Source organism: Mesoplodon bidens (genome assembly GCF_964165515.1).
Source record: "Mesoplodon bidens genome assembly, chromosome: 17".
Taxonomy (NCBI): domain Eukaryota; kingdom Metazoa; phylum Chordata; class Mammalia; order Artiodactyla; family Ziphiidae; genus Mesoplodon; species Mesoplodon bidens.
Window position 1 is genome coordinate 1,341,413 of NC_138174.1, and position 22,865 is coordinate 1,364,277.

General features: G+C 41.1%; 1 protein-coding gene across 1 annotated transcript in view; it reads right to left on the reverse strand.

Annotated features, from left to right (window-relative positions):
- The window catches only part of XPO4 (exportin 4), a 112,389-nt gene that overhangs the window by 75,620 nt on the left and 13,904 nt on the right, over positions 1-22,865 (reverse strand). Inside the window, exons 2-5 of the mRNA XM_081214526.1 lie at positions 21,312-21,417; positions 15,759-15,900; positions 11,424-11,562; positions 712-828 (exon numbers count right to left, since the gene is read on the reverse strand). Coding sequence (XP_081070652.1) covers positions 712-828; positions 11,424-11,562; positions 15,759-15,900; positions 21,312-21,417 — 504 coding nt within the window. The remainder of the gene's footprint in view (positions 1-711; positions 829-11,423; positions 11,563-15,758; positions 15,901-21,311; positions 21,418-22,865) is intronic.

Below are 22,865 nucleotides of genomic sequence, written 5' to 3' on the forward strand. Positions count from 1 at the left end.
GTAAATTAAACCACATGTGTTTTTGTATCTAAAGCTTATTCAAGACATGTTCCCTTTTAGAACCATAAAACCAAACAAACAAATAAAAACCTTAAAACTTCCAACGGAAAACATCACTTCTTTAAGGACATCTTCCATTTTTAGGCCTGCTTATACTTTACGGTGATGCCGGTCTGAATACATTTACCGTCACATAAATGCCGCTCCCTAGAGAAGCAGGCCTTGACGACCACGACAGAGCTGAGGGCTCAGCAGCTTCAGTGGGAGCCCTCGGATTGAAACCAGTGCCTTCACACAACTTTACTTCAGAGCCTAACAATACACACGAAACAAAGCGCCCACACCCTCTGCAATAACACTGAAGTACACAGCCCTCGCTGGCATAGAGCCAGGCCTATTTTTAAGGCCAGCGGAGTCCACCAATTGAATCAGTTCTATCTAAACACAATAAGAACAAAATTAATAAGCTAAGCGTCTTCATAGTAGCATTTCCTCTTTGTCTTAAGACTAGAATTAAACAAATAATCTTAAACCGTCAACTATGCTCACCAAACCTATCGCTTTACTATATCCTATGAAATCACAACGCAAACCTTTAAGTATAGGCTATTGTTCAACTAGATAACAGCAATGTCCTCACTCCATTAGCAACAAATTGAGTGAAAAGTGAGTGATCTAATAATTAAAACACAAGAACAAAAATACCGGTACCTGAAAAACTCTTTTGCAGTTGCCGTGGAACTCCATACTCAGTCCAATGTTGCTAGTTTTACTTGAACTTGAGAATTCACTCAATAGTGCAGTTAGAATAGAACAGGCCAGAGTTTGCTGTAATTATTTGATAACAAATTATTGTGAGGCATTATTTTTCCGATGCTTTGTTTCAATACAGTATTTGTTCAAACATAATGAAACATTTTTATCTTTAGATCTTCCATCGTATCTTTAGATCTTATACCTACCCGTCAGAAAGTCAGATACGACAAGATAAAGATCAGCTCTCCTTTCCCAGTGGCCTCGAGACTGCTTAGTATTCCTCCTCACTCCAGTTAAACAAACCTATCTGAGACCTGAACTCAGGACACACTCCTGAGTACTCCTGCTAGTACTCAACTACAGAGTGTAAATGATATTTTAAGATGATCAGTATTTAACATATCGTTTCGTTGAATTCACACAACAATCCCTATCCCCATTTTACATTTGAAAGAAGTGAGATTCAAAGGACAAGTAATTCAGGCCAGCTGAGATTTGAACCCAGGTCTGTCTGACTCTACGTTCTGATGTCTGTAAAATGTATTTCCAAATAGATGAAAAGTGAAACGGATTTTATAGTCTCCAAAACATTAACCACGTAGTACTCCCAAGTTTTTAAAATTGAAAATGACGATTTTCCTTCTCAATGGCTGTATCCAACAAGCGTCTACTCTCAACACGCTGCTTTTATTCATGGACTATTCAGACTCAAGGTGCCATGATGGGGACGATACAAATTATTCTGGCAAGTTCCCAAGGGTTACACAGAAATATGCACACTACCTCTGAACAACCGAAAGATTAAAGTCAAGATGATGCTATTTATGCAGCTTATACAACAGCTGAGCACGGTCCTACCCGCCCACCAACTGCAACATCTTTGCTCAGAAATGCTTCTGATGTCAGTACCTTGACCTTACAGATGCTTATCTTGGCAAATCTTAGCAAATATACATAAAATTAAATTCCTAAAGATTAGCATGAGTTGATATTTGTTGAAGGTGAATGATGGTTACATAGGTGACCAACAGACTATTTGTAGTATATTTGTATATTTTTGTATATGTCTAAAATTTTCCTCTAAGAAAATGTAAAAAAGAATTAAATTCCTATTTGCCTCAATCTTAACTAGGGTAAGTATGATGTATAATTAACAATTATGATGGCACACTATGCCAGACTCAAGCAGTTTCTCAGACTTTTCCACACCAAGAAGCCCTAACAACACAGAATACGTGCAAATACCCTTGGGAATCCGGGGGTATACAGACAGGGCTGTGTTCAACAGTAAGTCCTCTGACTATAGCTCCATTAGCTTAAACACACACACACACACACACACACACACTCTCTCTCTCTCTCTCTCTCTCTCTCTCTAATTGTACTTCAAAATATATTGATACATCTGTTTTAACATTAAAATGTCCCCTTTTACCCAATCTTCAAGAAAAGCGCATAAGTTCAACTGCCTTTGCGTGGACCCAGGCACAAGGAGGAAGAAACCAAGCACTAAAGAGCCTCTTATGGAGACACAGTTTATCACATACTCACTTCATCTTACAGTTGAAAGAGACCTTAGAAACACATCAAGCACAATCGTTCATTTTTTTAGTTAACAAAATTGTATTTTAAAAAATGGCTTTCTTTTAAAATGGTGATTAATGATCAAAGTGCCAGCAATCAAAAGTTCAGATACATTTAAACACCGTCGGGATCAACCATGAACACAGTTTTTAAATACAGCTAGGCTTTGGTGGGGCAAGTGGGTAGTATTAAATTCAAATTAATGAAATTCAAAAGGAAAAGTTAATTTACAACAATCTACCATGATGGATTACAAGACCGTATGATCCTGAAAACAATCTTTCCCCGCAGTTTTTGCTCTTCTCCTACCCTTTCTAAATAAGACTTCAGTGAACAGGACACTATGAACAGATACCTAAATGTTTAAGAAAATGTGTCTTACTAAAAAAAGGAAACTCATTTTGGAATCTCAGGTAAGATAATCAATGTACTGAAAACAGAATTCACGCACAACTTATACAAAAACATGCAAGCTGAAAAGAATCCAGAAGCACTATCAAACACAACCTTATCGTTCTTACAAATAAATTATCTATAGTAGTTTTGCACAAGTAATTTAAAACTTGCCACAAATTGTTTTTTAGTGCCAAATGATATTCACCACAAAACGGCATATTTTTAGACTACAACCATATTTAAATTTTTAGTAACATGACTCTAATTAATGATTGAAGCCAACATGTACTCACAATAAATCTTTATTTTTCTGTGAAATAAACACTTCCTAGGATTACAAGCACGTGTTTGTGGTCAGTGAGCGCAGGAAAGGGCAGGAGCAGTGAAAAGGGACAACTTTTTTTTGAGGTTACTACTTAGGAAAAGGAAGAGTTTTTAAAAGTAAAAACCTCAGCAGACAAACAAGGAGCCCTCGGTGGGATGGGACTGCTTTTGAGATGTAGCAATAAAGACATCCCACCACAACTACAAACTTCACGACAATGAAGTACAAATTCACCCATAAAAGAAAGTGTGGGGCTTCCCTGGTGGCGCAGTGGTTAAGAGTCCGCCTGCCGATGCAGGGGACACGGGTTCGTGCCCCGGTCCGGGAAGACCCCACATGCCGCGGAGCGGCTGGGCCCATGAGCCATGGCTGCTGAGCCTGCGCGTCCAGAGCCTGTGCTCCGCAACGGGAGAGGCCACAACAGTGAGAGGCCTGCATACCGCAAAAAAAAAAAAAAAAGTGTGTTCTGGGCTTCCCTGGTGGCGCAGTGGTTGAGAGTCCACCTGCCGATGCAGGGGACGTGGGTTCGTGCCCCAGTCCAGAAAGATCCCACATGCCACGGAGTGGCTGGGCCCGTGAGCCGTGGCCGCTGAGCCTGCGCGTCCGGAGCCTGTGCTCCGCAACGGGAGAGGCCACAACAGTGAGAGGCCCACGTACTGCATAAGAAAAAAAAAAAGAAAGAAAAAAGAAAGTGTGTTCTTAGTGCATAAGTATGAACAAAACATATTCTTATTGTGGACTTAGCTTGTTGAACATAAGAATATTTTGTTTTTAAATAACTTTTTCTTCCTACAAAAATAACCACCAATAGGTTACTACTGTAACATTTGTTTACAGCTTTCCAATTTTGAAATGCAATTATACATTATTTATTACAATACCATTACTATTAACCCAATGTACTATTTTGTATTCTACTTTTTCCACTTTCCACTTATGAAATAAAAGGACAAATTTTCCAAAACAAGTGTCTCCTTACCAAATTTACCACTCAAGGACTTAAGAAATACATAAAAATAAATTATGCAGCATGGTTAGTGGTAATGCCAGAAGTCAAATGTCCTGGCCTTGACCCACCTAAAATTACCAGCTTTGTAAGAACTAAAATTCAGTAAGATATTTTCATCATTAAAAGATAACCAAACAGGGCTTCCCTGGTGGTGCAGTGGTTGGGAGTCCGCCTGCCGATGCAGGGGACACGGGTTCGTGCCCTGGTCCGGGAAGACCCCACATGCCACGGAGCGGCTGGGCCCATGAGCTGTGGCCGCTGACCCTGCGCGTCCGGAGCCTGTGCTCCACAACGGGAGGCCACAACGGGAGGCCACAACAGTGAGAGGCCTGCGTACCGCAAAAAAAAAAAAAAAAAAAAGATAACCAAACAGTTTAATTACTCCTTAACCTGAAAGCCCTGAAAGGATTTGAGATTAGCATCATAAACATTAATTATAGGGAACTCCCTGGCGGTCCAGTGGTTAGGACTTGGCACTTTCACTGTCAGGGCCCGGGTTCGATCCCTGGTGGGGGAACCAGGATCCCACCTGCTGCATGGTGTGGCCAAAAAAAAAACCAGATTATACTACTGTGGCTCAGAGGTGCTAATTAAGAAATTCCTGGTGAATGATGAATAGGAAGCACTGATTGTACATTAAAAGAGCAAAGCACTCTGCACAGATCAGCAAAGCACTTCTCCCTATTCACAGAGGAATCAAGCACACACCGTGTGTCTAAGACGCATTACCCGATACGCTTATTCGTTTCCACAACCATTTATCAACTAAATCTCACTAACATAAAGTGACTTGCAGAGCAGGGGCACTGAGACAGCTAGGGAAGCGGCCAAGAGGAAGAAAAGAGGAAGCTCCTTCTCAGGACAAAGAAACGGAGGAAGGAAGCGGGGGAAAGGCACCCACGAGTTCTTGTCGTCCTTACCCTTGTGGAGGTTCCCGTCTGCCTGCTTCACACTCTAGGTGTCAGGGGTCACCCGGAGTGTGTTACCTCTTGAACCCCCCTCCCTCCCCCGATGGACCAGTGCCTCCAGGGCTGCCTCTGCCTCAGGCAGGGCTGGATCTTATTTCTGCACTAGAGATGGTGACTCCAGTACTTCAGAGGGTCGGAGACAAAACCTGTGGCGGGTACTGCAGAGAGGTGAGTCTCAATGAAACCAGCTGGAAGGTGACGGACTGCCTGGTAAGCAGTATATATGAGGCTGTAACACTGAAGTTAACAGGGATGAAGCCAGTATAGAGTACCATTAGTACAAATCTTAGACTTCTAAGAGGCTCACATGGCAATACTTCATTTATCCAAGATCATAAAGAATTCAGGTAGTATCTGTTAATTTTCCAAATGCAACAAGCAAACACTTTTAATGAAACTTACTTCATGTAAAATTTTCCAAGAGAATCATTTCTAAGGCAATGATTGACGTGGTGACAAGGAGAGCACCTGGACTCTGCTGAAACACACAGGGCGGGGCTCCCAGCCTACGACACTTGGGGGCTGAGCCCCAAGCCCCGATGCACGTCTGCCCACAGCTCTGCCCAGTCACTGTCTGTGCCTGTCACTCGCTGCTGCTAGCCACTTGACCAGCACTAACAAGCAGTCCCAAAGTGACAACTTTCATTTACAGTAAGTCAGAAACCAAACAATAATCGTTATCACAGCTATCTCCCAAATAAATTCTGAATAACAACACTCTGCAGTCTCTTTCAATAGTGCAGAAAAAGAAGTCAGAAAATCTGGGCTCTGAGAGTCCAAGATTTATCACTTCAAGTAACTGAGAGCAAACCACTTCATCTACCTGAGCCTTGATTTGCTTATCTATGAAAAGGGCTACTACCCTGGACACTGCAGAATTCACAGATTGTCCTAACTTTCAAATCAGATAACTTAACAAATAGTACTATGTAAATGTAGCAGGTTCTGATAAGATAAGGTGAAACGGCAAGAGTATTCTCCTCCTTATCATAAAAAATAACCTATTTTGGGAGCTTCCCTTGTGGCGCAGTGGTTGAGAGTCCACCTGCCGATGCAGGGGACACGGGTTTGCGCCCCGGGATCCTCCCACATGCCGCGGAGCGGCTGGGCCCATGAGCCATGGCCGCTGAGCCTGCGCGTCTGGAGCCTGTGCTCCACAACCGAAAAGGCCACAACAGTGAGAGGCCCGCGTACCGGAAGGAAAAAAAAAAAAAAAAAAAACACCTATTTTGGCGTCTTAGTCCTTCTTGACTGTTACCTGCAATCCACCAAATTAAAATCACAAAATAAGTTATCGATTAAAAAAAAAAACTAAAGCATCACTAGAGCAATAGAGCGCGTACTCACTAAACATCACCTGGATTAATAAACCAATGTTTGCCTCTGTGCCTGACACATTAACACAAGGGAAGGTGGAAAATGAATAAATGATGTACTCCCTATTTTTTTTCCCTACTGATGAATTTCAAAGAGAAAAGTTAAATATGTAAAACAAGTAGAAGAAATTCAATGAGGTCTCCAGGTTATCAAAGAGTCTAATATGTTTTCTTTCACTGAAGCACTAAAAAACCACAAGTTAATTCACTGGCTAATAACTGAAGTAACTGCTGCCTTCGCATTAAAAATCTTTCAGCAGAATTCTCATTTCCAGTAAAAGACATTAATTTCATGACAGTGGAAAAACAGCCTTCAGAGATAGTTTGCCTTACTCTCCAGCTTACTGTCACAAGAACAAGATACTCAAACACTATCTCCAGCTGACAAAATAAAATACTCTTGTTCAGAGAGAGGACTATCTCTTATAATAGCCTGGCTCTTACCCCAGGAGCTTTATTACCAAGAATAAACTGTCTGAAAGGTTGCCCTACATACAGCAGACTTCCAGCTGCTCCTCTAAGCAAACATCAATGAGACGTGTGATAAGAGAGATTAAGCTGCTCGCACGTCCAGGGCAGCACTGCAGCAGACGGGGAATGTCTCACCCTCTTCTCTCTAGCACAGCAAGGAGGAAGAAAGGAGGCTTAAGCGATATGTTCAACAGCTTTAAAAGTGATTTAAATAGGCCTACTGCTCTCAAAGGAAATAAAACCAACATGAAACAGGTTAAAAATTTAGCTTAAATGTTAATTAAAATTAAAAACTTGACCACTTTCCTTTGGGAAGTGAGGCCTCTGTATGTATCCCTCCCAGGTCGAACCACTGCAAAGCAAGGTGAAGCAGCCACAGAGGGAGGGCAGCCTGTGCACAGACAGCACAGGACCTAAGAGCCGCCCGAGCACCGCCTCTGAGAGGACATCACGATACACAGAAACCTGAACGGGGCTACGAACTACAAGCTCCCCAGGAAATCATTTAACTCATAAATATCTACAGAGAACAAAGACCATAAGACACTTCTCAGAGCGTTTAGAGGAAAGCTAATACGTTGGTTATATATTTTTTAAAGACTCCGTTAGTCTCCGTTCATGGATAATAGTATAAATACTTTCTTCTGATTTTAACACTTAAAATATTCTTTGAAAGAGATGATACTTCATGTCCTAAGATTCTATAAACAAAGGGTTGTGAAACCGCTAGGGACATAAAACAAACATTCGCTGGATGCTTACTAAATGCACTTAATATGGCCTTTCCTCTTCTGGGCCTGGATATTACCACATTGATTCCCCGTATTAGTAAATCACCACCTAGAGAAGTTAAACAATTTTTCAAGTTAGGTAAGTAGTAAATGGCAGAGCTAGGATTTGAACCTAAGTGTGAATCCAACATCAAAATCTGTATCATGTTGTAGCATGTTATCCTGCCCCTAAACTCATTTAAACATGCATACTCGACTAGCATGACGCTGGACCAAAAAATACACTCTTAGAAAGCAAGCAGGAAAGCCAGACTACATACAGTTTCCAGTCAATTAGGGTTGACTGGAAGCATCATTCTAGAAGATGTGCAAGGGTAAAGTTAGTCACCTAACTTAGTAATTCATGAGGTCAACCCTTTCTTTCAACCAAAGAAAACCAGAGTCAGTTATCTCTTCCTTTCAAATATATCTTAAAGTCACCTTAAGAAAGTTTCTAGCCAACATTATATCAATGTTCTGATTTTACCATTTTACTTTCTTATCAAAGTTTTAAACCTCCCTCGCACTGCTATTCATGTCTCTGAGACTAAGAAAATCTTAAGTAAATTCTTGAAGCACTCGCACAAATTCTTAACAGTCTGAGAAGAAGACAGAGAGGAAGATAGATTAAAATGTTTTACTGGTCTGTAACCTCATTTTTTAGACCTGCTGAATGAGCAGGAATGGCTCCAGGCAGGAATTCTGAACTTGCCATATAAATGCAGGAATGCTTTCTGAGTTGTGTTTTCAGTGTGGTCACCAAAATAAATTCATCCAGCAATCTTGAAATTAAATTCTACCTCCTGCTACTGAATTCTTAGCGCTACAGAAGTTCTCAACCCTGTCAGCAGAAATTCAACTTTAAAAAACTCCTCCTGCTTTGGAATATTTCACGAGGATATTAAATTTATCCACTCCCCTCAAAGTGTATGTACTGTGAACAGAGCAAAATCCTCTCTAACTAGACAGCTACATCTGTTCCAATCATTCTCAGAACATCAGTTATTTCAGTGGCTCAAAAAAACCAATTGCCAGGTTGCAGTGGGCCTACTTTTTGTGGTGGGTCAAATTACCCAGGGGAGAGGAAGCGGAGAACACAATTCCCGAGTGTGTGCTCATTCCTGAGGGGCAAGGGCTCCGGATCCTTTGGCATCCGGCTGCCAAGAAGCTACTCATGGGGGTGAGAACAGACTGTAGAAATCCTACCTTAATACTGAAACCCCAGTCAACATGATCATCCAACTACAAGCATAAAAGCAGAGATCCCAGAGTTGCTGCTTAAGTTCCTAAAGTTTAAATCCTGGTCAATCGCAATGAGCTGGACTCCTTCACTGCAGATTGTCAAGTGAAACAATGTGTCACCTGACACATTACAAAGAGAACCAAAATTATGAAGAGTAACTTGATTTAGAGCAGTAGGGGCTGGGATAATATTTCCAAGTAGCAGCCTCAGTTCCAAGCCTTTTCCCTACGAGTTCTGGGTAGTCAGACCACCACTTGATTTTCCCTTGACCAACAGTGACGTCTCCTTGGACTGCGCACACGGCCATTAGTTAGGCAGGAAATGCTAACAAAAATCCACGGAAATGTAAGACTACGGATATACTGATACAATGAACGTGGGCAGCCCTGAAGCATCAGTATCTTGAGAGCAAAGCTCTTCATCAGAAATGGGAGACTATGTCTACCAATAGAATTTTGAGAGCATATAGATTATTATTAGTAAAAAGTAGCTCCCCAATCATTTTCACCTCAAAAAATTGTAAATGGAATCTTATCTGGGGACTATTTTCAACAGAGCTCCTCACTACATAAAACAAAGCCAAAATAACTCATAAAACGTAATGATTGGGCTTCCCTGGTGGCGGAGTGGTTGAGGGTCCGCCTGCCGATGCGGGGGACGCGGGTTCGTGCGCCGGTCCGGGAAGATCCCACGTGCCGCGGAGCGGCTGGGCCCGTGAGCCATGGCCGCTGAGCCTGCGCGTCCGGAGCCCGTGCTCCGCCACGGGAGAGGCCACAGCAGTGAGAGGCCCGCGTACCGCCACAAACAAACAAACAAACAAACAAGAAAAATGTAATGATTCAAACATGCACATCTTCGAAGTTGTTAGTTTTAGATAAACAATTAAATTTTAGAATACTAAGATTGTTAGGAACATAAAATTAGACCTTTAGATATTAAAGTCTCTAGACTACGTGGTCCGATATGGTTGCCATTAGCAACATGTGGCTATTTGAATTCAAATAAAATTTAATTAAGATTATATAAAATTAAAAATTCAGTTCCTTGGTCACACAAGTCACATTTTAAACACTGAAAAGCAGCATGTGGCTAGTGCGGTCCCACACCCTGGAGAGGAAAGATACTGAACACCGAAGGTTCGACTGGACGGCACCACTCTTGGAGGACACAATACACCTACACAACCGATAACCAAAGCACAGACAGAGACGCTCTGTATCTCGACTGTGTGACTGTTCACTGGTACACAGAACTGTCACAACTCACTGCAGTGTATATTGTCAATGGACGCAGTAACGCATGTAAATTATTCCTCAATAAAGTTGATAAGGAAAATTCCAAAGGAAAGACAAAAAATACCTAGGGTAGATACAGGAAATCCTGACAACTTGCTCATTTATTCCTTCAGTGGAGACCCTGCTGGGTCACTCCCAGCAGAGTAGAGGGCAGACGGCAGGAGCGGGAAGGTGAGTGCACGTCTCTGTGTGGCAAGGAGAGACCCAGACACCGGGAAAGGGAAGGGACAGTGCGCACGGTCCCCCTAAAATGACCACCGCACCCCAACTCACACCACAAACATCCCAAAATCACACCGCGCGCTGAGGGCCCAAGGAAGACACCATCCATACAAAATCGTAAGGGGTACAGCCTCACAGATATCTTTCAAATGATTAAAGAAAAGAAACTGGGAAAGTGAAAAGACTCCCCAGAATATTTAAAGATTTAACACCTGAGAATCAGAAGAACCAGGACTGGCACAACGTTGTAAATCACCTGTGATTCAATGAAACAAGAGAACAAAGAAGAGCCAGATATTGCCAACCCCAGTTCAACATGAGTTAAATCTCACCCAGCTGCTAAAAGTCAGTGGTTCCAGCCAACAACCACAGCTGATCAGTAACACCGGCTCCAGCTCCCCGGCCTCTGACAGGGCGGCCACAACCCGTCACTCTCCCGGCTGACCGGTTCTCACAGGCAGACAGGAGGTGGAGGGGGGAGAAACCAACCAGGCTTCCCAGAAAACTCAGGAAGCTGACAGTCACACCTGGTAGTCATGGCATACCTTGGCCTATTAGTATTGCAACATTTAAGAATTTTTATGTCAGATATCATTTTATATTTTATTCACATTTCCATTATCACTAGTACTTGTCAAAGGTTTATTAAAAATGGGGGAAATGTTCAACAGAAGGGAAATGGTTAAGAATATTATGGTACATTAGCTTGTAATATTTGACACCATTAAACAGGATTATGAAAACTATACGAGGTTTATGAACTTATGATGATTATGAACACTGGCAACATAAAAAACAGAATCAAATGAAAAAGCAAAGTATACTGTACCTACAGTATGTACACAGGTAAAAAACGGACTAGAGGAAAACATGAACAAATGGAAATTGCTTGATTTCTTAGACTGTGCCTTTTTTCTTTTATGTAGATACCCATTACTGTTGCTATAACGGTATTTGCGTAATACAAAATAAAACTTTTAAGTATTTACGAATAGTTAGCACACTTACCACAGTGGGGTTGCCACTACTTATCAACTGGCTGACTTCATGAAAAATGCTTTTGCAGTCAATTGATTTATCTAATGATCCTCGTTTTACAATTACTGCTACTGCTAATAGAATCTGTTCCCGAACATACTTTTGGAGGCTGTAAAACATAAAAATCATTGTGAAAACTTTTACACAAATCCAATATAAAAATACTCCCAAATTTCTCACTGTGCCTGCAGCTGCTGACAGCACGGCTCACATCTAAGGTAGCGTGCCCCTGGTTATGCGCTGACTCCACAGCCAGAGACCTGGGTGCCAATCCACACGCCAGTTACTACTGGCTATGTGGCCCTGGGCAAGACCGTTCACACTCAGAGCCTCAGTTTTCTCACGTGTGAAATGGGGATACCAGTAACAGGGCTGTCACAAGAATCACACGCTCTGAACACCGCACCCCGTGCGCACTAAGCGCTACGTGAGCGTCAGCAGCTCCGGGCGGGGTTATCAGCTCACTAAGAGCCAGATGAACATTCTACCAGTTACGAGACACATTCGGGCCTAAGCTCCTTCTCCAACCAGCAGTGTCACCTTAGATCCAGTCCCTTTAACACGGAAAGGCAACATGCTAGCTAGTCAAGAGACAACACTATGCAAACATACACGTTCTTCTAAACCTTTGTAAACGTTCATGTCTAATGTTCATGTCTGTCCCTCAGTGTGGTGGCAGAAGCACCCATCTCAGATGGAGGCCTCCTACAAAGGGCCGTTGGGCCACAAGGGCACACGGATTTAACTGCCTTTTCACAACGGTTTCTTAAAAAGAAGGCTCAGGAAACATAACCCTGAACTTTATAATCCAGCCTCTAGAATGCCATACAGATACAAGCACCACATGCCCTCGGGATAAAACCCAAATTCCCTAACACGGCTTATAGCAGTGGGTCCCATCCCAGCCTTCCTGGGGCACTCCCAATTTACCTGCTGTCCAGAACAATGATGAACAGTGCTTTCTTTTACTCTGAAAGGTGTCCCCATTTGGACATAAGCGAGATGGCCACCCACTTCTAAGGCCCTGCATGGCCAGGGATGTGCTCCCCTCTCACCGCTGCCCCTCCACACACTCTCACGACCACAGCTACACCGAACCTCTTTCAGTTCCTGGCCTGTAAACGCCACTCTCTGCACGTGGCTGGTCAATACACAGAAGGGCTCCCTCACACTTCACACGACACGAAGCACGCCGCGCCGGGCAGGCTGCTGTAGTCCCACAGAAAAGCACGCCGCCTGCCGCGTAGCACGCACTCACCAGACATTCATACAAACGAACGAACGTGTCTCGCTCTGTCAAGAACGAAAAGTGTTCCTTCAAAACAGACTTGAAGCATTCATTAAGGGAATAAAAGCAAAGATCCTACTGTGTGCAAGAATGTGAACTGACCAAAGGGAATATTCGTACTTTTGAGGGGACACAATAGTTTCAAACACACTGACTGCTACTAGAAATGTACATAAAGCTAGCTTTAAACATTGTTACTGGCAAAAATTATAAATTACTAGGAAAATAAATAATAATTCCCAACATTTATTGAGTGCCTATGACCTGTCTTTATACAAACTAACTTCACAAAAATTAGTACACTTAATCCTCACAATCTTTTTAGTAAAGTACTATCAGTACTGTTATTCACTCTATTTAATAATCAGAAAATAAATGCACAGAGAGGTTAAATAATTTGCCCACGGTCATGGAGTTAAGCGGCAGAAGGGGGACTCACAGTCCCCTTCTCAACCACTATGCCACACTGCATTTACAAAAGTGTGCCCTGGTGGCCCAGTGCTTAAGACTCTGCACTTCCAATGCAGGGGGTGAGGGTTCGATCCCTGGTCAGGGAACTAGATCCCACATGTCATGCGGTGTGGCCAAAAAATAAAATAAAGAAAAATGAAAAAGTGTACCCTGCATTTCACTCTGTGCAAATTTTAATCACAATTAGGAGGAAAAAAATAGAAAAGGAAAACTTCCACGCATGCAATGGGAAGTACACACCCTTACGTACTTAGCATCCTACAGTGTATAACCTGCAGCGTTCTACCTACACAGAGCACCAACAGGTTTAACTTGACTCTAATCCATTCGCCGGACATTCTACAAGATTAAAATGTCTGTGTCATGAAAGACCAAAAAAAGGCAGAAGTATTCTAGATTAAAAGAGACACAACAGGGGGCTTCCCTGGTGGCGCAGTGGTTGAGAGTCCGCCTGCTGATGCAGGGGACACGGGTTCGTGCCTCGGTCCAGGAAGATCCCACATGCCGCGGAGCGGCTGGGCCCGTGAGCCATGGCCGCTGAGCCTGCACGTCCAGAGCCTGTGCTCCACAACGGGAAAGGTCACAACAGTGAGAGGCCCGTGTACCACAAAAAAATTTAAAAAAAAAAAAAAAAAAAAAAAGAGAGACACAACAGCTAAATACAACACGTAATCTGAGGCTAAATCCTGGATCAAAAAAGTAACCTATAAAGGAGGAAAAGGATATAAATAGCATTTTTCAGAAAATTGGGAATATCAAAATATGAGGTCAGAATTATATTAAATAACATAAATACAGTAATTATATCAAGAGTATTGAGATGATCTCTTAGGAGAGACAGGCTGCAGTCTTCAGGGATGTAGTATCACTAAATGCTGGCTGAGCCTCTACTAAGGAGAGGGCACGTGAGTGTTCCCAGTACTACTCTTTCAACTTGGCTGAAAACTTTTTTTTTTCTTTTTTCCAAAATAAGAGTTTGGGGGAGTTCCCTGTGGCCTAGTAGTTAGGAATCTGGGCTTTCAGTACCACGGCCCAGGTTCAATCCCTAGTGGGGGTACTGAGATCCCACAAGCTGCGCAGCAAAAAAAGAAAGAGTTTGGGAGGCAATATATAAGTGAACTATTTCAATGTGGAACCCTACAATCAACTCTAAAATAACTCCTGAATCAAAATTATTACGGTGAGATGATTCTGGATAACACAAGAGATGACATGCATACACACAGCTGAAACCGGCCGAACTCAGTGGGGGGTGGAGGTGGGGCTGTGATAAATCAGCAGATCCAGGGCAAGTTGGTATCCACCCAAAAGGGCTCATTAAACAACGGATTAAAATTTAAATAAAGGAAGAAAACCAGCATGAAGGAGAAGAAAGGTTTGAAACGGGGGCAAGTTTTCCTTATTCTGTTAAAATCAGAAAAAATAAGCCACACCCTCACTCAGAGATATGTACACCTGCTCATCCCTGGAACACGCTGTCCATTAAACCTGTAATGCTAATAGGCTAAGTAACACTTGGTTTTTTTCTCTCATACATTTTTCGATATGTGAAGCACTTATCAGCACTTTACTGAGTGCAAAAGTCATGCCAGTAATTATTATTAAATAGTATGAACTCAGAGGCTGCCAGTGAAGTCAGCAGGAACAAAGGCGCAACAGCGCGCTCGACTCACTTGTAAAGTTTTATGCATCTTTATCACCATCAACCAACATTCCGAATTACCAGCATTTCTGATTATGTAACATTTTCTTCACTGAGTGTGAAAATAAGTATCTATGAAAAAAGTATTCAACGGCACAAACTGCATACATACGATGTACACTGCCTCGTCTTAGAAGACAACTTGGAATTAAGGGGACTTTAAAAAAAAAGGTACAGAGTGAATGAATTTCTCCCAAAGTTGTACAGCTAATAGTTTTCCTCATTTGTTTTTAAATCATACAAGCAATGAATACACACAATCTTGTAAATTTTTTAAACAATATGTGTATAATATAAAAAGAAAATTCACTTTCATCCCATTCCTCAAATCTGATCCCCTATCCGAAAAAAATCGTTAAAGAATTTGGTACTTTTTCTTCTACAACCTTTTCAATGCACGTTTCTACGTACTGACACATATATATATATGTGTAACATATGGTTTGATAATGGTGCCTGATATCCCCTCACCCTCCTGGCTACTCACTTACGTCTTATAATACATACCAAGAACCAAAAGAAGATCAAGTTAAGTATAAAGGATTTTCGACAAGAGTCAAAGATCAACTTTTATTTATAACCAAAATCCCGGAACTAAACAACAACAAAAAACCCTAACATCGAAGCACAATCTCTTCAAAGAAACAAAACCCAGTGACCCAAGCTTAAATTAAAAAGTATTCTTTCATTAAGTCCCAAAACAACCTACAATCGTGTGTGGGTTTTTAAAATACAAGCCCACACAGAGCTTAACCATAAATGTCAATCATTAAAAAGCAAAGGAAAAAGCATCCCAAAGGGTGGCTCAGGGAAGCGTCTGGCGGCGCCTCCCCTGCGCACTTACTGAGGCCTCTGTAAGACGTAGGTTAAGAGGAATGTGCGCAGTGACTCGACGCTCCCTCTCTCCAGGAGGATCCACTCGCGGACAACGGCCTCCATGACGGCTGTGGCAGCTTGAAAGAGGACGTAGTCTACCTTACTCGTTTCTAAGGAGGAAACAGACACCTTCTTCAAACAGCAGCTCACCTTCCCCTGAACATTCTGCATTTGTTAATTTTAAAGAGAACTTTCAGACAAGGAATGAGATGGTTACCTGTTCCTTTTTTATCCAGTGACCTTTGCTCTAGCACCACAAAGAGGTTAGTTCCTCTCAGAAGACACCTCAGGCAGGTGGCAGCTAATCACCGATCACAATTTTCACAAACTTTCCTCACCTCTCTTCAACTGTTACTTCCAAAGCATGAAGAACTAAAAAATAACACAGCTTTAAAAAAAATAAAATAAAAATATAAAGCAATCAGAAAATTTCCTAAGAGATTCTCACCCTGTGCAAAACAGAACTTTGTATCAGAAAAGTATCTAATAAACTAGTCTTTGAACATTACTATCTGCGAGGTGCCATGCTGTTTTAAAATATCTGTTTGTTCAGTAATTAATTAAGCTTTCAGCAGGATGGCCCATCTCCAATAGCAAGTTCAGAAATAAACACAATCATGTTCATGTTCTTTCTCTCAAAATTAAAAAAAAAAGGGGGGGGGGATCACATTTACACAAGGTGAGAAGTTCTTGCGCATTTTCTGATTGCAATACTGATCAAACTGAGTAAAATCCCAAAGCTACACTCAGAAAGATCCAGCTTTAACTAGCAAGTTACAGTATCCGAACTAAGAACTGAATCAGGAGGGGGAAAAAATAGAAAATTAACATACTGAAGAAATATTTTACATCAATTTTCTATTTTTTCTTTAATTCAGCAATACCACTACAATCAGTTTCCAAATAGCATTATCAAAAGGGAGAAACAGTCAAAATGAAGTCAAGAAAAAGCAGAAATTTTTTGAAGCTCTACAAAATAACCATCATGCGAAACCCATGCAGAGTCTGATTCAACTCCTGGGTATCTGCCAAGATCACTAGACAGGAGTGCCTGGAAGCCCGAGAAATACCTCTAGGCACAGAATAGCACCTTCAAGAACTTCTCAGAAGAGCATGAAGATACAGGCAGGCACATCATTTTCTCTCCATTTCAAGCACAGATCATTTAAAAATATTACAAGTGATCTTGACACAATTTTCTATAAAAATGTGTGAGAAAAGGTATGCCTACATCAATTCCTATCACACTAGACTACAGCACAGGAGTTTTGAACATATTAAAACTAATAAGAGGAATCAATCTGGACCTTTATTTTTTTTTAAGTTTGATTAGTCCATGCCATCTTGACACGAATTCTAATTGAGATGGTAATTAGAACTCACAAAAATTGAGAAACCTTAAAATATAATGAATAAATAAAGCAACAGCTTCCAAAAATGTAAACCTGTTATAAAAAGATGTGTTTAGGGGCTCCCCTGGTGGCGCAGTGGTTCAGAGTCCGCCTGCCGACGCAGGGGACACGGGTTCGTGCCCTGGTCCGGGAAGATCCCACGTGCCGCAGAGCGGCTGGGCCCGTGAGCCATGGCCGCTGAGCCTGCGCGTCCGGAGCCTGGGCTCCGCAACGGGAGAGGCCACAGCAGTGAGAGGCCCGCGTACCGCAAAAAAAAAAAAAAAAAAAAAAAGATGTGTTTAAAGTTCCAGGAGGAAAAAAAAAAGTGTTTTATTCAAAGAGGACTTCAAACAGAAACCAGGTCTATCTATTTCGCTCACTAAGGAGAAATATGGTACCGCCTCATAAAGGTAATTCAAATCATCTCTTATTATAAACCTCTTCTTGAAAGAAAATGATGGTTGTTTGCCTATCTGCACTTTATACTGAAATAGTAAACATTTTAAGGACCTGAAATTCTTAACCATGGATTTTAACAAGGAAGCAAAATTGTAGGGACTCACAGAATTTTAGAAATAGAACTCCGAAGATCATCTAATCCGATCCCTGCATTGGACTGTTGAAGAAACTGACGCACCAAGAGACTGTGAGAGGAAGCTGCAGGCCACGTGGCTGGCTGATGTCCTCTGGTGACACGCGCCTTGCCCTAAATGCAGGCGCCAACTAGCCCAGGCCCAGCACACCCTCCTGCTTCTTGTGAGCCATGAAACGCACTCCCGTCTGACTCCTTGTGCTTACAGCCTAGCTCTCTTCTGCCCCCTTCCCATTTTTGCAGGGGACAGTAGGGGGACAATTACAGAAAGTAAATCACATTCAGAAGTTTTCAAGATAACTCTTTTCCTTAGATTTCTCTGTTTGGTATCAAATGAAGATCTCTAAATTACTATTCCTATAAGAAACTGTCTCTAAGAATGGAGGAATCTGAAAAAAAGAAAGCCAGATTCCAAATTTAAAAGTTTTCCTAACCTAATAAATTATACTTTCTCATAAAAACTGCCACTGGCCTTCATAAACTGCACTTAAACATAACAGAAATGTGCAGAAGATGCTCGCCGGAACTCTGGAAGCCTGCCAGCAGAAGATGAGGACTTGACACATACAGGAGCCTTATTCTTGCTCTCTGCTGGAAAGATGCTCAAAATTGCAAGGTCCTTGTGCAGAACTCACAGTTCATCTAGAATTTCTAATACTCTTAGGGATGATTTCCCACTGACTAGGACACTGTTTAGATGACAAATTAGTTTAAGCCACTTTAGCAGGAAGCTTTCACTTCCTACCACAGTAACTCTTTAATAATAATTACATAAATAAAATTCACATGTATCTTGTCGGCCATCTGAAATTAGAGCCAGGAAGACTAAAGCGAGAGTGAAGTTAAGGGCCGAGAGGAAAAGCACTGCGTTCTGGCTTCCAGCAACTACACCCCCCTCTCTGGCCTTGGGGTTCCTGTCCAAAGCAGAGGCAACGTAAGCTGCACAGTGACACACACGCACACCAACAGTAATGTAATAAGTCTCAGGCTCGTTCTGTTTTGTCTCGGCTACCTGAGATAAGAAATGAAAGAAATCCTTTTCTCCCTGAGAAAAGGGCAAAAGAAAGCTGCTAAGTTAGCTCCAGAAGTGCTGGACCAACCCCTCAAAGTCTGGGGGTATTTCTTTAACAAGAGCAGAACTCACAGGTTTTTCTGAGGAACGCCTGACCCTACAAAACTAGTAAATTCCTAAGTGCCAAAGACTTCTGAGGCCAAGAAGTCTGAAAGTGCTCTTCTAACAAAACGCACAAGCATGCAACATGCACACGCACACACACACACAAACACACAGAAAAGAGCAAAGAAATTAAAACTACAGTGAAAACAAAAGAATATGACGAGAAGGAAATGAGATAAAATGAGAAACATAATAAAACTTAAGTTAGAAGTGAGAAGGAAGAATTTTAAGAGGCCAGAAAAGGGAAGCATCCAAGAGAAAGTCTCCCCTTCATTAGAATCTATCACCCAGACATTCTATAAAAATGGCTTATAATCCCGAAATAAGAATGTGAAAATTCTGGATTGCGATCGACTGCCACGTGCATGAGAAGTCTTCTTAGAGGAATTAACCTTTCTGGGCTGGTGGCAACTGAGTAAGGAGTTAAGATTTTCTGTGAAGTTTAGATGTAAACATTAATGTAACACAAGGCTTTGCAGTACATTAATGATTATGCTTGTAACACATGCACCCAACCTTTTAAACAGTTAATGTCTCAAAACCCAAACTGCTTCCAATAGCGTGGCTGGAACTAGCAATACTATTCTTTAGAAATTTTTATCAGGAAAACAAAAGTATTCTAAAACAAGCTCACATCATAACAAAGCAATAGTTCTTCATAAAATATACATACTCTAAAAAGGAAAGAGCGGTATAAGCAAATACACTCTTAATAACATACTTATCACTTAGATTGGGTATTTCCAGCTAGCCTAGAAGGACAACTGAGTCACAGTCAGTCGGAAGTCAGATGAAACACCGCTGGGACCCTGTTTATGCAGTGCAGGCACAGCCACAAAAGCCACACTCAGATCATCTGAGGTTTTCTACGTCTGTTAATGCTGAACAGTTTCAAGTCAGTAAGGATGAAGTCAGGCTCCCCTAATTCCTTAACGATGGTTAGTTTTGCTTCTTTCAATTTAACACCGAGTTGTTCTCCACAAGGTAACAAATTTTCTCAGTGCCAGAAGCAGATTCAACCAAGTATAAAAACAGACTACTCAAAAAAAACCCAAAACACAAAAATCCCCGCCTCATTTAGAATTAAAGGTGGTTATTAAACTGCTTCTCTAATGTAAGATCTAACTCCTGAAGGAGACAAGGCCGCCTTTACCGCCGATGCTAGCTACGTGCAGAGGACTGAGCGATGTTCAAAGGCCGTCTGAAATGAAGTAACGGGGCAGTGACATTGACATGACTGTTCACAAAGTGCTTTCATATGTTTCTACATCTGCACCTCACTACGACTTAAGACAGTCAAGTCAATTTAAGGCAAACGACATCATTATCCCCATTTCACAGATGAAAAAAGGGCCTGAGAGGTGAAGTGACTTCCTCAAGCTGCTTCCAGGCCGCAGGCACCCTGGTGCCTGGCCCTGCCCACTGAGCCCCACAGTCCTCGCCCCAGCCCTGAGCTGGGGAGCACTCCGCACACAGAGCTGGAATGGCAGGCTGTTTCCATCCAGAAACCAGAGTGCTGGCGGCTACAGATGAGTCTTCCTAAAAGCACAAGGATAAAAGGTCAGATAGCTTAGTTCCTAACTGAACTAACCAATTCTGTGGTCATGGACAACTCAAATAGCCTTCCTTTCAGAGCCTTCAATATGGGTTACAAAAAAAGTGGCTCTAATTAAGAAAAACAGCCAACAATTATCAGACTATAAAATAACAATAACCAATGAAATCTCTTAACTATTATTGAAAAATACCTAAGAGGCAGAGAAAATGCCATCTCTGAATAAGTTATGACTTCTGTGATAATTTTTAAAGGAAAGAGATCACTTCCATACATATGTCAGATATAAGGTACTCACAAAACATTTTTTACAAGAGTAAAAATCAATGCTTCATTTTAGAACACACAATGCAGATCCTACACAGAACTGACCAATATTCGCTAAGCGAGCTAAGTACAAACTATATGGTTTTTAAAAAACGATGAAAAAACAACTAAAAGAAACTGTAGAAACCCAAAAAAATAATCTTAATTTTAAAACACTGGGATACATTATAGTACATTTCCTGTAAGTGATATCATACTTGAAAACAACAGAAAAAACATTAGATTTTCCTCCCACCATTAACAGCCTTGATATTACGGTCAATAATAAAACAACTTATTGAATGTTTTATTTAGGGAAGAAAAATCCAAAGCAAAATCAGAGTCTTCTCTCTGGCTTTATGGAATATCTTTAAAGCCACTTCAGTGGAATGGTTATTAATGGAAAATTATAACTGTACAAACCTGCTTATTTTTAAAGCAATTTAAAATATCTAAAGTTCAAGATAGAAAAACTAGGTATTTTTAAAGTAAACACTTACCCAAAATATGCTTGCAAACTGCAAATGGTGATTTTGATTTCCTAAACGATAAGAATATGTGCTCAGCATGCTGGCGCTGCTCAGTGTTAACCATGGAAGGTGGTGCCTTGAGATTTAAAAACAAACACAAACACAGAGCACACTTGTTTAATAAGGAAGCTTGAACAACAGCAATCCTTTTACCCACAACAAGAGAAATATTTTCACTTTCAGGGGACTACGGGAGTACAAATTCTTGCTTAATTTTTCTTAAGTAACTATAGTATTAAACTTCATGATAAATATTTAAAATACAATTTCAGGGAAAAGAAAGAAATTCCTGGCAAGGTTTGGATCAGAATCCTTTCAAGTTGCCTACATTTAAGAAAGATATATTTATTTATTTAACATTTTTTTGTAATTTTTTTTAAAAAAACATAGCCTACTCATTGCCTTTTATTCCGAAATATACCACTCCATCTAAATTGACCAAGTTCAAATAATTTCTATTCTTCAGCCCTGGTGAAATTGAATCCAAAGTTACTAAAAATTGACTTCTAAAAACAATCCTTTAAGATAGAAATATTATCAGATAATTCTACCTCAAGTTTTCTAAAATCACTATTAAACCAGAAAAATTAGGAACAGCAAAGTTTGGAGTTTACAAAACTCCTTTCTGAGTAATAAATTAATCAGCCAGAAGAGCCAGATTTCTCTCTCAACAAAAACAGCTTCTAAAAGTCTGCTCAGGTTTTTAAATTCCATTTTGTTCTAATAGCCTTTCTTCCAAAGATAATAATACTCTTCTGAACCAGGTGTACCTAAAATATACATTCCTAAAATATACATTCAAAGGTTATCTTTGACCTCACTGAGACCCATCTGAAGGAAGGAGAAGAGATTGCTTATACAGCATACAGATCAAAATATCAGATTTCTCAATTCGGGAGGGGAGGGGAGGGTGAGGGTAGGTGGCAGGAAAATAAACCTTTGTTATTGTAACCAATATAAAGTGGGGAAACCATCATTTCAACTGTATTCAAAGACTCTGGAAGATGAAAAACGTAACCAGGTAATTAATATTCATTATAAACTATATCAATTATGCAACATTAGTTACTCTACTTTCAGTTAAAATAGTAAAAAAGAAAAAAAAAGAAGTAAATCCAAGAAAAATTAACTTTGAATCTCTTGCCTAAAGGAATTCTTATAATTAGCTAAAGCCAGTTCAGACTACTATTCCTAATGATACAGCACCCTCTACAGCTCTCTAGATAAAAATGAAAATATTTCCATTAAAGAACTACGTTAAATAGATAACAAGGATACACAGGGAATTACGGCCATTATCTTGTAATAACCTATAATGGAATATAATCTACAAAAATACTGAGTATGGGGGCTTCCCTGGTGGTGCAGTGGTTAAGTGTCCGCCTGCCAATGCAGGGGACACGGGTTTGATCCCTGGTCCGGAAAGATCCCACATGCCGCGGAGCAACTAAGCCCATGCGTCACAACTACTGAAGCCCGCGCGCCTAGAGCCCGTGCTCTGCAACAAGAGAAGCCACCGCAATG